The sequence below is a fragment of the Eutrigla gurnardus genome (assembly GCF_963514095.1).
Source record: "Eutrigla gurnardus genome assembly, chromosome: 13".
In the NCBI taxonomy this organism is placed as follows: domain Eukaryota; kingdom Metazoa; phylum Chordata; class Actinopteri; order Perciformes; family Triglidae; genus Eutrigla; species Eutrigla gurnardus.
Genome location: NC_139936.1, coordinates 17,354,930 through 17,371,288, shown reverse-complemented (window position 1 = coordinate 17,371,288; position 16,359 = coordinate 17,354,930). Strand labels below are relative to the sequence as shown.

General features: G+C 41.5%; 1 protein-coding gene across 1 annotated transcript in view; it reads left to right on the top strand.

The window, feature by feature from the left end:
• The first annotated feature begins 1,416 nt into the window (after positions 1-1,416).
• Positions 1,417-16,359, top strand: part of LOC311023453 (putative G-protein coupled receptor 21) — a 77,376-nt gene continuing 62,433 nt past the window's right edge. The window contains exon 1 of the mRNA XM_084025292.1: positions 1,417-3,237. Within this exon, the coding sequence (XP_083881418.1) occupies positions 1,683-2,753 (1,071 nt within the window). The 5' untranslated portion in view covers positions 1,417-1,682 and the 3' untranslated portion in view covers positions 2,754-3,237. The remainder of the gene's footprint in view (positions 3,238-16,359) is intronic.

The following is a 16,359-nucleotide window of genomic DNA, read 5'->3' as shown; positions in this document are numbered from 1 at the left end:
CCCTGGTTGTAAAAAGAAGTCAGATTGAATGGAACTCTATGAAAAAATGATTAAATCAAATTCCTCCCAGCGTTGTGTCCCGCCTGTACTCGGAAATATGTCTTGGTACGGAAGATAAATCCTCTGAAAATTATGTTTCAGCTGCACTTTTTCATCATCATCATCATCATCATCATCATCATCATCATCATCATCATCATCATCATCAAATGCTTATCAGGTGTCGGGTGGCGGGGGCAGCAGCTTCAGCAGGGGACCCCAAACTTCCCTTTCCTGGGCCACATGAGCCAAATCTGACTGGGGGATCCTGAGGTGTTCCCAGGCCGGTGTGGAGATATAATCTCTCCACCTAGTCCTGGGTCTTCCCCGTGGCCTCCTCCCAGCTGGTCGTGCCTGAAACACCTCCCTAGGGAGGCGCCCAGGGGGCATCCTTACCAGACACCCGAACCACCTCAGTTGTCTCCTTTCGACGCAAAGGAGCAGCGGCTCTACTCCGAGTTCCTCATGGATGACTGAGCATCTCACCCTGGATTGCACTTTTTAACAGTGTTTATAACCATCAGCAAATCAATACATACTGGGATGTTGTGTTCACCCAAACTGGTTTTCCTACAATTGTTGTACAATGGAGACACAGTGACAGAGTGGGAAAGAGGGAGGAAGAGAAAGAAAGTCAAAGGGAAAAATGAGGGAACAGCTGGATAAGAGTGAGCGAGGAGATGGCGAGTGAGTGAGCGGGTGAGTGAGAGAGCGAGTGAGGGAGAGAGCGGGTGAGTGAGAGAGCGAGTGAGTGAGCGAGCGGGCAAGCAAGTGGTGGGGAGGAGCTGTGGCAGCGCTGCATAATCACTACTGCTGTTACAGCAGCGAGGAGAGGCAGTCCTATGATCTCGCTCACACATCCATGCACACACACTCTCTCACTTCACACACACACACCCACACACACACCAGCCGGCTGCCTCACTAGAAGGCTCTCAGAGATCCATCACCTCTGGATGCTCGCTTGTCTCCACCACTCTTCCTGCCCGAGATGCTGTGTGTGTGTGTTCATCCCCGTCAACGGACCGTGGACTAAGCTACCACTTCATTCATCATCTGACGCGTCTGGTTTGGACTCTTACTTTTGTTTGCTGTGTCAGCGTGGAGCCGCGTTAACATCAGAATTGCCGGGATTCGTTTTCTCCTTCGCTTTTCCCTTTGCAAAGCGGAAGTGCATCCCTGGATTTTTTGGGTGGCTCCGTGCCGGAGCAGAGTGCTTACCTCAGGATTTGTAGTTGAGCCAGGGGGGTTGGGGGGGTGGTGGGTATGATAAACAGCTGTGTGAGGAGGACAGTTTGCACTGCAGCATCAGACTGGCATCTCTTGTTCCACGTTGGGTTTTTTTCGTGTCTCTCGAGGCAGCACACATGTACTTATTTCACACCCAGCAGCGGACGCAGCAGCAGCAGCAGCAGAGTCTGGCCGTGTTGTGCATGAGATGGATTACTGCTACTTTAAGGATGGGCTCGCTGCCTGCTGAGGGAGAAAAGATGCTGATTTAAGAAGAACAGAAGCACTCTTTGTTTTTGGGAGCAGAAGACGGGACGAGCAACTTCAGGATTAGAAAAGAGACTTGGGTGACAGGATGAAGGCTACGTTGAGCTGAACCCCCCCTCTTGCTCTCTCCCCCTTTCAGTTCAAACATGAACTCTTCCTCCGATGCGAACCAAAGCGGCTCTCCCCCGTTCTGCCTTCTGGGCGCTGTGGGTTACTCCCGCAGCCTGGATACCTGCGTGCTGGAGGTGGTGGTCATCCTCTTCCTCACCGTGCTCATCATTGCCGGAAACCTGGTGGTTATCTTCGTCTTCCACTGCGCCCCGCTGCTGCACCACCACACCACCAGCCACTTCATCCAGACCATGGCCTACGCTGACCTGCTGGTGGGTGTCAGCTGTCTGGTGCCCTCCCTGTCCCTGCTCCACTACCTCCGAGGACTGAATGAGGAGCTCACCTGCAAGGCATTCGGCTATATGGTTTCTGTGCTGAAGAGCGTTTCCATGGCGTCGCTGGCGTGCATAAGCGTGGACCGCTACATTGCCATCACACGCCCGCTGTCATACGCCACGCTGGTGACGCCATGCCGGTTGAGGGTGTGCATCGTTCTCATCTGGGTGTACTCCGCTTTGATCTTCCTGCCATCCTTCTTAGGCTGGGGGAAGCCGGGTTACCATGGGGACATTTTCCAGTGGTGTGCAGAGTCATGGAAGACCAACCCGGGCTTCAGCACCTTCATCGTGGCGCTGCTCTACGCACCAGCAGCGCTTACTGTCTGCTTCACCTACGGTAATATATTTCGGATTTGCAGGCAGCACACAAGGGAGATCACCCAGCGCCACGCCCGCTTCAGCTCGCAGACAGAGGGCGATAAAGGCGAGCGGGGAGAGCGGTGTGAAGGCTGCCCGGACAAACGCTACGCCATGGTGCTGTTCCGCATCACCAGCGTCTTCTACGTGCTGTGGATGCCGTACATCCTCTACTTCCTCCTGGAAAGCGCTGAACTGTATCACCACAAGGTGGCGTCCTTCTTCACAACATGGTTGGCCATTAGCAACAGCTTCTGTAACTGTCTCATTTACAGCCTCTCCAACAGCGTCTTCCGCAAAGGTCTCGGCCGCCTCTTTAGCCCGTTGTTTCCCTCCTGCCTCGGTTGCATGGACGCCAAGAAGGCTCCTGCTCCCACCGGCCCACGACCGGACACTCGATGCCACGTTTGAGCCCTCACGGATCCGGTTCAGTCACTCTGGAGGCACTGGCTCTCTGTGTGTGTGCGCTTTGCTCTCAGCTGTGTAGCATGACACAGGTCTTTTTGGTCCTGCATTGAAATGTGTTGAGGACCCCCAGCAAAAGGTGCCTGTGCAGATGCCCGTCATTTTTTTCTCATAGGTGGATTTTGTGGAGGCTGTGAAGCTTTTCTTGAATGCCCTTCAGTGTGAAGCTGCTCTTTCACAGCTGCAAAGATCACAAGCTGACGACGCAGCGTAAAGTGAACTAGGAGCACGATTTATGTGTGTCGCTATAGAGGATTGAATAAACACTTCTGCCTGCACTGACTTAACAACTCCCAGATGCAAAAAAAGAGGAAAGCACAGCACAACTTGTGTTGTGTGATACACTAAACTGCAAAAAAAAAAAAAATATATATATATATTTTCAAGCCTGACTGAAAAATCTGCAAATTGTCTTCTTGGTTCTTTCAGGGTAGAATAGGTGATGCAAAAAATGATGTTGAAACACTTGAAACAGATCTGTTTTCCTGAGGGAACTCCAGATGCTAATGAGTTAATGAAAAATCAATGATCTGATAATCAGCCTGTGTGTGTGTGTGTGTGTGTGTGTGTGTGTGTGTGTGTTTATGTGCGTGCGAGTTAATAATGTGTATCAGATCGACTTTAAGCTCATTTCCCAGAGAGAAGATTGAGGTTTATTTCGGAGCGTGTGTATGTTTAATGAAAAGGATTCCAGTCTTTTGAAGGTGGTGTTAGTGGGACACTCGAATACGTTTACAAAGTCTTGGGTTTCACATGAAATTGTTGATTTTAGAATTGGCTTTACTTCCTAGGGTGGCTGCTGAGCGGGGAAGTTTTCCTGCCCTCAGGCATCCTCATCAAAGTGTATATTTGGAGAGTTTTATTGTCTGTTTCCGGCTCCTCCTCAGGTTTATCAGCAGAACTTTGTAAAGCCTCTGCGCTGTTTGCCTTTGACCTCTGCTGAAACAGTATGACTCTTAAATCACAAGCCAGGATTGATAATGAATCTGCTGGGATCCTCGCAGCCTCCATGCAAAGACTAACTTGTGATGTGTAACTTGTTTCTTTGAGCCTTCCATCAGTGTAAAGCTGTTCAGATCTGTGTAAAGTGGAAGAGAAGTGTGCATCTTTGAGCCTGACCTCAGAGTTTAACAGGGACGGAGCACTTTTTCTGAGACCGCTTGTGGCTTCATGTAAATAAACTTGAGAGTTTAAATATTGAAACAGCAGCTAAGGGGGGTGGGGGTATGTTTTATATAATAATTTAGGTCTGAGAGGTCTGTGGAGACTGAACCTTTCTTTTTCTTACAGAAGTGATCATTTTGTATACTACATTTTAAGACCATTTTGGATTTAAAGTCACAATGACATGTTTATGAGAGCGTCTTGCTCCTGAATTTGACATTGTTAATTGAAAACAAAAAGAAACTGTATGGGACGATTGCTCAGAAAAAACATGATGACACTTTATAATGGAAAACATATGGATGTCCCAGACCTCAAAGCCTTTGTTTACTTGTGTCTGGCTGTTTAGATTCAATGAGGGTCAAATTAAAGCAGCATTCAACAGATATTATCCAAGCAAAACACAGCAGTTGATAATATCCTGTGATTCAATGAAAACAGCATGCTGAATTGTCAATTAACTATAAAACTGAAATGAACCAAACCACAAATTGCAACACTCTGTTGTTGTAATTTTATTTATTTATTGGTTTATTTAACTGGGAATATTCACATGAATAAATGGTACTGACAACTAGACAGACTAGAGCCTGCTATTCATTGACTGAAGACAAAGAGCCAACTAATCTAGAGAGATATATCAAAGGAGTCTTAGCTTGAAGCATAAAGCAATATTTCACCATTGCATGTTACATTGCCTTCTTTCTAGCATGTCTCTACGGCGAACACAGAATCAAAAAACAGAGATCTGGATGGACAGACACTAACAATTATTTTCTCAGTTTATTAAAATTGTTGTTTGGTCTATGAAATGTTCAGGTGGAGAGTGGTATTGCAGCACATGAGACAGAGAGAGACTTCCAAAACATAAAATGATAATAAATTCAGAAAGCTGCTCAAACCAGGAAGACATCCCAGTATCTGTAGAAAGCTCTATGTTGAAGTGGTGTTTGTGAAGAGAATATACTTTTCACTGTCAGACTGCTTTTCTGTCCACTTCTTGTTAATGAGAAACACAGTAAAATAAGACTTTTAGCATTTGATTAGCATTTGATTGGTAATTAGAGCTGCGTTGTTATTTTCCTTGTTTTTTGAAGGGAGTTCTGCTGATATAGACTCAGAGAAGTTCTTGACCTGCTTTAATTTACTTTTCAACATCATTTGTTCACTCCATCCGTCTTGTTAGCTATGCTAGCTAAATCCTGGACCTGCAGTTAATTTGTTGACTGTTGCAAAGTTAAAACCGTCCTCTTGTGGATCCATTCCTCCAGTCCTCTAGCAGAGCTGCTAACACATCACTGCCCGGCTGTCGCACATCCACGTAACTAATAGTAATGGCTGTTATTAAAACACTGTTGTAGTCAAGTACCACTACTAACATAACGGGGTATTGTACCGTTTTTAACGTCAGGGTATTGCGATACTAGTATCAGTATACTGTTAAACCCCATTTTCTCATGCTCACATGCATGGTGAAATGGTTTCAGAGGAAGTGCTTTAAGATTTTGGCGAAAATGAATTTATGTTTCGACTTAAAGCGTTCTTCATTCACTGTGGAGGCTTGCAAGAAAAACATAATTTTCTTAATTGAAGGTAACATGGCTGAAACATTTATGTACAAATGATTATTTTTTGTGTATGATGTTTTCATTGAAGCCACATTTCTTATTTTTTGTGTAGCAATTTTGATGAACATTTATCTTGATATTAATACTTGTTACCTCACACAACTAAAGCAGTGGCTAAATTCAAGCATGATGGAGAATAAGTATCACCTACAAAACCTAGTCTTGCTCATAGTTGTAAATATTTAAATATATGAAATGGGATATTAATTTATAAGGTTGGTTTCAGGGTAATTAGTCACAAATAGTTGATTGAAAGACAAAATAATACGTTTGATGTCACATTCCCTGAAGATTGTCCAGAGTAAAAGTGCACATTTGTTACGTTTGTTTTGTGCTGATTCATTTTGGGGTAATAAAATGAAGGCATCTCATTTATCTGCTACACAGTTTCCTGGCTGGCCTGAAGTTATTGAACCCTTCAGTGTTTCTATCGATTGTACTAAAACATTTAGTGTATTAAATATAATTTAAAATGTATTCCTGATAGGATTTTGATATAAATAAAATATGGGAACATTAAAAAAAAAAAATGTAATGTAGAATACAGCAGTAGTAGTAACCACAAGGTCCACTTAGTAGCTCATATGCTTTCAGTTGTTAACACATGATCTTCCTCAGCAGATTAAGTTTGTCCAGTTGGCATTGACTTGTAGATGTTTTATCTCATTGTGTCATTAAATATAGAACAAAATATATCTATGTATATGTGCTGTTCTATGTTTAGTATATATAATAGTAGGATTTGCCAACATTGCCACATGACAGGAGAGAATACTGCTGGAACAATTTCCTCCCAAAATAACTTTTGATTTTGATTATTTTTGACGCAGAAAAGCGTCGCTGACCCTCGATAGTTATTGAATGACACATTGTGGCTTTAAATATTGAGTTAGTCCTCAAGATTCAAGAGGTTTACTCTGTGATAGGATGTTCAGCTTTGGGGTTCAGCTACAGTCCTCTCAGACCTCTGACTGCAGCAATTTCACCTTTTGTGGTCGGTGATACCAAACTTTTGAGTGGCAGTCTATATATTTAATTTTCTTTTTTTTTTACACATTCACTCTAGAGACATCACATTTCGCCACAGTGGTTCAGGGGTCAGAGGTCATGGCAAGGTTCGGGTTCAGAGTTTAACGGTAGGACTTTTATGGCACAATGGACAGCTGCTGTCAGGGGGATCAAACCGACCCTGCTGCACAATATGTTCTATTTTTATATAATATTTTTGATGTGGCGGTGTGTGTTATTTAACTGATGATGTAATTTCGATCAAATGTTGACATGTTTGATCCCTGCTTGATTTCATTGTGAAAAATGCTCCAGCAACAGACTTTTCCTGCATGATTCTAGTACAGTCTGGATCCATGTTTCTGTCTCACGATGCTTCTGAGAGCAACCTATATTACTGAGTGTTCTCCATGTCTTAGCACCCTAACTTCTGTTGTGTAACACAGCTGGTGTATCATGTTTTCTTAGGAGGGCAGCCAGTTCATGTCAGAAACCCCTGCCTGTGATTTTCTCCTGTTGCTGCTGTCAGGACAAAGTGACGCAGATCTGCAAGTTTTGTAAAAACCAAACACATGTTATGCAATCAGAGTTTCAAGCGCTAAAGCATCAGCCACGTCATTTAATGTAGATTCGGCTTTGCGTAATTTTTTGGCGACAGCAGATGTGGGAGTCCTGGTGTCCCCTCAAACCACAACAAATCTCTTGGTTGAGCTGTTCACACTGTATTAGCTGAAATCGAAAACATAAAAAATTTGACGGTACGGTCCTAGTGGCTCGGTCCGATCCACATTGCTTGAGAAAAATTCTACTGTAATCAAATACACCAAGGCTATGTCTTATAATCTAAAAAAAATGACAGGAAATAATAGATTATGACAGAATTTGATTTTATCCATCAAAATTGTTAGGAGACCAGGCTGGATGTTACCTGAAGGTCAATCTGCAACCTCACCACTAGATGCCACTAAAATCAATGGTCACACCAGAACGTAGAACAGGTGATGCTACGAGGAGCTCACCTGTCGTCCAGGCAACATGCTTGTCCAGTTTGCAAACTAGTAATTTCCTTGCAATAAATTCTAACTTTATTCAAAAGATGTATTTATATCACTGCTTGCTGTCTCATAACTGTCTAACAAACATGCGTCTGTTGTGGTACAGTTTGTACTCGACAGAATTACATAAAGGATGGATTCATTGTGCAAGTATATCATAACTTTATTTGCTTTAGTTTCTCTCTGTTGCTTCAAAGATCATCTCTTTCAAGACGCTTTGCTTTTGGTTAATGATGCAAATGCATCTCTGGAAGTTCACCACAAATTGAACTCGACATTTGAGTGGATTTACTGGCAAGCAATCTGTTGGATGTGAAGATTTTGCACTTAGGTTTTGCTGTTGTTACTGGGCTTTAATTCAGAATTCTAAAATCTAAAACAACCTTAACTTTGAATCAGTTTAAATTGAATTCCCCAAAGATGTAAAATCCGGCAGGTCATTTTTAGCCCGTTTTAGCCAGCAAAGTTGCTGTGTTTGATTCTTCTACAGCTGATTACAGATGTTTTTTCAGTAATGTGCCTTTGCTTTAATCCCTCCACATGTAATGCATTCCTCCAGGTCTGTCAGCAGAGACAGCCCTGCTTTATTTGGCTCACATGGCTCTTTCTGTTTCTGTGCCAAAGCGACTGTTCTGTTCCCTCTGCACTCACATGATGCGACTGATTAGGCTCACATGAAGGTTATTGATTGGGATAGAGTACATTGAGCCTCACAGTGTGGGGTCGCTTCTGGTTGGCCCGGGCTTCAGAGCGTCCTCAACACCAGCATGTTGTCCAACACAAATGTTGATTTGTACTGATGCTCTTCAATGCAATGATGTGACTGGATTTTGATCTATAACGGTTTCTAAAAGCCAGAATTAATATTTATGGGCTGAAATGGATAAGTGGATTAATAGTTTGACAGTTCTTATGCTTATATAAGGTTATCTGAAAACACAGTACCAGTGTTGCTCATCCAGTGGAATCTGACCCCTGAGGGGGTCGCAAGATAATTTCTTGAGGCGCCACATGGTTACGGATAAAAAGATAAAATAACATCTTAAAAATAAAAGAACCGACTGGGGAATCGTTTTTTCATTCCATCGACTGCACCAGTGATACAGTTGGCCTTTGAGTAGAATTTCTTGAGTGTCTGTGCGAGTCAAGTATGTGTGCAGACGAGTTTCTGATTGGGCTATTTCTGCTGGAGGGAGCAGAAATATTAAAGGAAAGCATTAAAAATACACAGTATGTGGAGCTCATTGGATGCCTAAATGCGTGTTGTCCAGTAGCAAAATTGTGACTTGGATACCCTGCCTAAATGTCGATACTGAAACAATACCACGGCAACATTCAGGAAAAGTGATGAAATAATAGATAACAGAACATGGAACATAAAATCTGTTTATTAATCAAAAATGTTAAAATATATTAACTAAATAAGCACATGAAATTCAGTGATCTCATACATATACTTGAGTGTATGTGATTTCTTTGATAGTTAACTTCATATCTACAACCAAATATCACGTTAAACGGTGTCTAATACGACTCTTTGTAAATCAGCGCCCATTTAGTCCTCTAGGGGAGGGTTTGCATCACTGCCCTGCTGTGCAAAGCCAACAAAGCTGGACAAATAAAGATAAGAATAGACATGACTATCATGTACACAAATAGTGAAAAAAATAGGTATTAATATATTTTATAGAAGCAGGTCTAATCATTGTTTTAGTAACACAATAATATGAATAAATTCAGAGCTATTGAGGGAACAGCTACCACAGTAGAAACAGTACTGCAAAATATCTTACGGTTGACAAATATATATCATCATATTAGTTTGAAGTCTTTAAATAATGAGTAATGTTTTATTTTCCATGTATTTTGCTTCTACAGCTCCAGCTGTGTTCAGAAACTTCCGTTAATGTCAAATGTCTTATTTTGTCCAAAACTTGAATATATTAAAATTTGTATGGATTTAAACAGAAGTAAAGTACATTTAAGAAAGTTAAAAACTTAGAATGTTTGCATAAAAACAAACAAACAATGAAACAATAGCAAAAATAGTTGCCAATTCCAATTCTAATAGATTATTCGGCTAATAGATTATTCGGCTAATGGATTATTCGGCTAATGGTTTATTCAGGTGATGGATTATTCGGCTAATGGATTCATTTTTCCGGCAGATATCAGGTCGAGGAATCCCCTCACGTGTAAACCTGCACAACCTTCCACATATCCACCAGGTGTTCAGCTAATTTTCACTCTGGTCCATCCTCTTGTTTCTTGAGCACCTAGTTGCTTTTGTCAGATGTATTTTCTGACATGTAAGGGACTTGGAGTTTGTTGCGTGGCACACATGGATCCCACGAAGCCTCTCCTCCCACAGCTTTGATCCCCTGATTCAACAACACGTTATGTCAAAGTTTGTTTTCATTTTCCTGTGGGAAAATCAAGATGTTGTCAGTCTCGGACCGCAGTCAAGACTCCCCCCCGGGGGAAATGCCGTTTCACAGAGACCAGCAGTGCCAAATTTGGACCAGGAGGACTGAATGCAGGAAAGGAGGGAGGGGTGAGATTTTACTTATTTAGCTTGGAATGGTCTGGCTCGGCTCTCCTCCCCGCACACCATCATTGTAAATGAGTTCTGATGTCTGTTGGCGTAAAAAGCGAAACCCTTTTTGAACATATTAATGTTAAAACCTGTCTTCATCAAATGGTATTTCGAGAATTTCCTGTAGTCTGGCAGGTTTACACCTTTATATTGATGTTTAGGGCTGTACACTTATGCAAAGTAAATGCAAATCATGGAACACAAATGAGTGAAATTCACATAATTGTGACGCTGTGAGATTGTCCTCCTGTCGCCCGGATGTTGCTGATTCAGAAATTCAGGAAACTAATCTTGTCTCCTGGGTCTGTGGTCACCCAGACCTCTACAAGAGTAGCTCATTGTGGTACAGAGACCAGACTATGTGGAGAAATGGATGTGAAAAAAACATAGTACACCATAGTACATGGGACAAACAACGTTGCTGCCGTATTTATGTCTAGATGATGTTATTTTGAGTGTTGATGGAGCAGCTACAATGTTCAAACAAAAGCATTTAAAAGTTGTTTCCTTGTAGTCTTGCAGACAGTCCTAACTAATAACAAACTCACTTTTTGAACACGCAGATTGTACTTACTTGAAGCTAGAACTGCGGCCATAATAGAGAATGATTGCTGGTTATGAGAATGTTTCTTGTCTTCGTTTCTCTGTATGAGAAGGAAGGTATAGCTTTCTACTTATCAGTAGTGGACTACCCGGAAATTGTTGTCAACAATTTGATAATCAATTCATTGTTTAAACTATTTATCAAGAAAAAAATAAGTTGTTCAGTAGTCCAAGCTTCTCGAATGTCAGGATTTGCTGCTTTTCTTGTTTTCATATCGCTGTAAAGTGAATATCTTTGTGTTGGTCGGACAAAATACGTTATTGATTTCTTTCTTTATTTAATGTCCGATCTGATGCTCGTAATAATCTCTCTGTGTGTATTGTATCTCGGCCCTATCAGTAATCAGAGAGTTAAAACATGCTGTTCATGCTGCCAGCCGAGGAAATGAGCCTGGAGCCAGGACCACTCACCTGACTGAAAACACACACACACACACACACACGCACACACACACACGCACACACACGCGCACACACACACGCACACACACACACACACACACACACAGATGTATATGATCAGATAGGCATGCCGTATAACGCACACACACACACAGATGTATATGATCAGATAGGCATGCCGTATAACACACACACACATATGAGGGGCCGTCAGGGACATAATTCAGAATTACCTCTCACACACACATGTGAAATGCTCTCATATACACTACTGAAACACTCTCACAAAAACAACTGAAAAAGTATTTACTCACACACACTACTGAAACGCTCTCACACACACTACTGAAACGCTCTCACACACACTACTGAAACGCTCTCACACACACTACTGAAACGCTTTCACACACACTACTGAAACGCTCTCATACACACTACTGAAACGCTCTCACACACACTACTGAAACGCTCTCATACACACTACTGAAACGCTCTCATACACACTACTGAAACGCTCTCGTACACACTACTGAAACGCTCTCATACATACAAGTAAAACACTCTCACGCACACTACTAAAACACTCTCACACACACTACTAAAACACTCTCACACACACTACTAAAACACTCTCACACACACTACTAAAACACTCATACACACTACTGAAACACTCTCACACATACTACTAAAACACTCTCATACACACTACTTCACTATAATTTGTGAGAGGATTTTACCTGGTTATATGAGAGCATTTCAGTATAGTGTGTGAGAGGATTTTCAGTTAAAACGGAAGGCATTTCAGTCAAAGTGGAAGGTGTTTCAGTAAAACCGGAAGGTCTTCAGTTCAACAAAATTGCGCAATCAACAGCGCGATTCACGTGTTGATCGTCAGCCACGTTGTTTGCATCACTAATGTCTGCCCAACAGCCTGCACGTAGCCTAACCGAGGCAGCAGCATTACTTCACACTCTACTGGCGTCAGCGGAGACCATCAGAACCTTGTCAAATGCGTTGTCAGGCAGCAACTGACATTGCAAATCCAAGCCGCGACACGCTGGACACATCGCGTCGCTTTTCCCCTCCCGGATAGCACAGCAGCATGACACTGCCAACAGCAGCTCCAGTCCGGAGAGAGTGTGCGCCGCGTTATCACGCGCAACGCCTCAGCTACATCAAGGAGGAAAGGGTAATTATAAATATTGTTTTTCTAAATTATTGTTTAATCGAACGTAACGCAACGTAATATGGCAAGAAAATTATAACACAATGTCACTGCTTGTGTTTTTAGCTGCAATAAATATACACAAACCAGCATTCCTTTGAAGATATGTTTTATTGAACAGCCAGTGCATCCAGCAGGTAAAGTTTTCCCCTGCTTAGCCTCGTGGCGACTGGCTCCTGTGGTTTTTTTGTTTTGTTTTTTTGATAGTCGCTTTACAGTGCAATTTGGACACATGACACGTTCAATATTAATACACCTAATAAAATAAACCAGCGAACATTGCTCTCTCTATATATATTTGACCTAAGTATGAATATTAATGCGTTAAATATAACTGATATTAATAACCATTACCCATTATTGATATAATATTGATAGGGGGTGGTGGTAAGTATTTGGTATTGTATTTCCTATAGAGTCAGGACACAGCAGCATAACTATTTCAACAAGGCGTAATACTACTCCCTAATCAAAAACAATCAAGCTGAACATATGCTCTGTATCCCTTTCTGTGCCTCACTTTTTGTCTCTGTCTGTTTCTCCCTCTGCCTGTTTAAGTCTCTGTTTGTCTCTCTTGACCTGTCTTTGAACGTTCGATCCTTTGAACAATTGTTGATCATCTATCCATCGTCTACCGCTTATCCTGTTTTCAGGGTCGCAGGGGGACTGGAGCCGATCCCAGCTGACATTGGGCGGAGGCGGGGTACACCCTGGACAGGTTGCCAGTCTATCGCAGGGCCAACATGTAGAGACAGACAACCATTCACACTCACATTCACACTTATGGGACATTTAGAGTCATCAATGAACCTATCCCCATCCTGCATGTCTTTGGACTGTGGGAGGAAGCCAGAGAACCCACACTTACACGGGGAGAACATGCAAACTCCACACAGAAGGAACCCGAACCGACCTGGGAATCAAACCCGGGACCCTCTTGCTGTGAGGCGACAGTGTGACACTACACCACTGTGCATCCAGTGTTTATCATGTTCATTTATTTTTCATAAAATGTTATACAATGTTTTAACAAAACTGAATTCAGTGAATGTTTTTCACTGAAGACTGCAGAAGTGAAGAAAAAACATCTATTCCATGGTTCCCATCATTTTCAATGCAAATTTTCCTGCATTATTAATGAGACCTGAATGCCACAGCTGAAGAGGGGTCTGTTGTGTGAAGAGGCCATGGTTTTTCCATTGATTTATGAATTCTGTTACTGCTCTTTCAATCCTTGGTAAATAAACATAATGCAGACAAAATAAATGTAGTTCATTCAATGAATCCAGTACACCCTTTTTCTCCATGAAGTTAAAGATGTTTATAAAGTGTCTAGATATGACTCTATTGCCTTTTTACCCATTGTCTCTCAATCCTTTGGTTGTGTACTGATACACCTGTAATAACACTGTTCAATCCTCTTCTTTCCAACATAAGACGGGCAACATTTATATTTTCCATACCATGATCACATCTGACCCTTAAGGGCAATCCAAAGTTCTGTACACAGTATATATATATGTTATGTGTGTGTGTGTGTATATATATATACATACATACATACATACTGTATATATACATATACTGTATATATATATATATATACAGTATATATATATTTACAGTATATATATATACACACACTTAGTGTGTGCGAGAGCGTTTCAGTAGTGTGTGTGAGAGCGTTTCAGTAGTGTGTATGAAAGCGTTTCAGTAGTGTGTGTGAGAGCGTTTCAGTAGTGTGTATGTGAGCATTTTAGTAGTGTGTGTGAGAGAGTTTTACTTGTATGTATGAGAGCATTTTAGTAGTGTGTGTGAGAGCGTTTTAGTAGTGTGTATGAGAGTGTTTAAGTAGTGTGTGTGAGAGCGTTTCAGTAGTGTGTGAGAGCGTTTCAGTAGTGTGTATGAGAGCGTTTTAGTAGTGTGTGAAAGCGTTTCAGTAGTGTGTGAGAGTGTTTTAGTAGTGTGCGTGAGAGTGTTTTACTTGTATGTATGAGAGCGTTTCAGTAGTGTGTATGAGAGCGTTTCAGTAGTGTGTGTGAAAGCGTTTCAGTAGTGTGTGTGAGAGCGTTTCAGTAGTGTGTGAGAGCGTTTCAGTAGTGTGTGTGAGCAAATACTTTTTCAGTTGTTTATGTGAGAGTGTTTCAGTAGTGTATATGAGAGCATTTCACATGTGTGTGTGAGAGGTAATTCTTAATTATGTCCCTGACGGCCCCTCATAAGTCAGGGTCAATGAAACGCAGACTAAAGTGCCACACCGTTGTGGAATATTACCAAGTACATTACTCAGGTACCGTTCTGTTGTACAAATTAGAGGTACTTATATTTCATGTTCTCCTCCTCCTCCACTACATCTCAGAGGTAAATATTGTTCTGTTTACTCCACTACATTGAGTTCCAACTGATACCAGAAATGTAGTTGTCGATACAAATACCAGTGAAATCCCACCTTATTGCTACCAATTTCATACCACTGTCAAAATGTTTGCATACTGGTTTTTGTTAGGAAGTTAAAAAAGGTCATAATTTTCTCTTTAATATCTATTTTATGATGTTGTGAAAACCTCTTTAAGTAACTATTTATTCAAGGTGTCTTGCCAAAAACTACAAGGTACAAGAATTTGACACATCATGATCCCATTAGAATTTACCAAATTCTGATGCAAATTTTTACTGAATAGAATCAATGGCACCCGCTGTTAACGTTAGTTGTCTGTCAGGGGGACAACTGCTAACGGATAACATTAAATGCCCTAATGTTAAAAATGGCTGCCGCTCTGACCATCCTGCTACTTTGAATTGAATGGGAATGTCCCATCCACTTCTTTTTTATTTCTATGGCGCATGTTCACTGTAAATAAAATGCACTTCACCGCATTCATAACTGTTTTTGTGTTGCGGATTTGCAGTTGACAACGCATGATTTAATCTGTGTGTGTGTGTGTGTGAATGTGTGTGTGTCTGTCTCTGTGTGTGTGTGCGCCTCTGATAACCAGAAATAGATTTAACATAAACACAGATGATTGTCACGGCCAAAGAACACTGCACTGCAGAACATATCTGCCACTAATGTTAATGTAGCTCCTCAAGTCCACAAATCATAAATCATTACCACGTTAGGTTTGGAGCAATACTAAATAAGCATGTACTATATCACTGAGCAGAGTAAAAGTAAACTGTGTACTCAACAAATGCCTTTGTGTTTTTTGTAGACGGACCACTTTATTGTCATTTTTAGCAGGGTTTGTGTTTGCTGGAGATGGTGGGAAAGTGATACAGAAAGCTTCCCTCCTCCTCTTCTCTCTCCGGTCATTTAGTCTGACCTCCTGTCATTCGCCTTCAGCTCACTCACTTACACTATCTCTCTCTGTAATTGATGGGTTTATTTGTCAGATTAATGTCTTCAAAGAACGTTGTGTTTCAACATAAATACGCACAAATCCTGACATTCGAGAAGCTTGGACTACTGAACAACGATCCTATTTTTATACACATTTGTTACTTAGGCCTACTTATAATATTTCTGATTATCACATAGCTTTCTCCCCACCCAATTAGGCTAATAAAACAACAATTAACTAAAAAAAAAAGGAACATGCATGATTAAAGTGATGGTTGTACACATTTTTATAAATGCTTGTATTATCAGGTTAACAAGTGTTGACAAGTGTTGACCTGATAATACAAGCATTTATAAAAATTCAGCTAAACTTTTTAATACTCTCGCGTGAAACTTGTGTCACGGCATCGGCTAGGTAAACACGGAAGTAGCGTCTAGCATTAGTTAGCGTTAGTAGCTGAGGATAGAAGCTATCAGGCAAGTGTTCTTTTAAATAAACTCCTGGTGTACTTACAAACTTTCAAATGC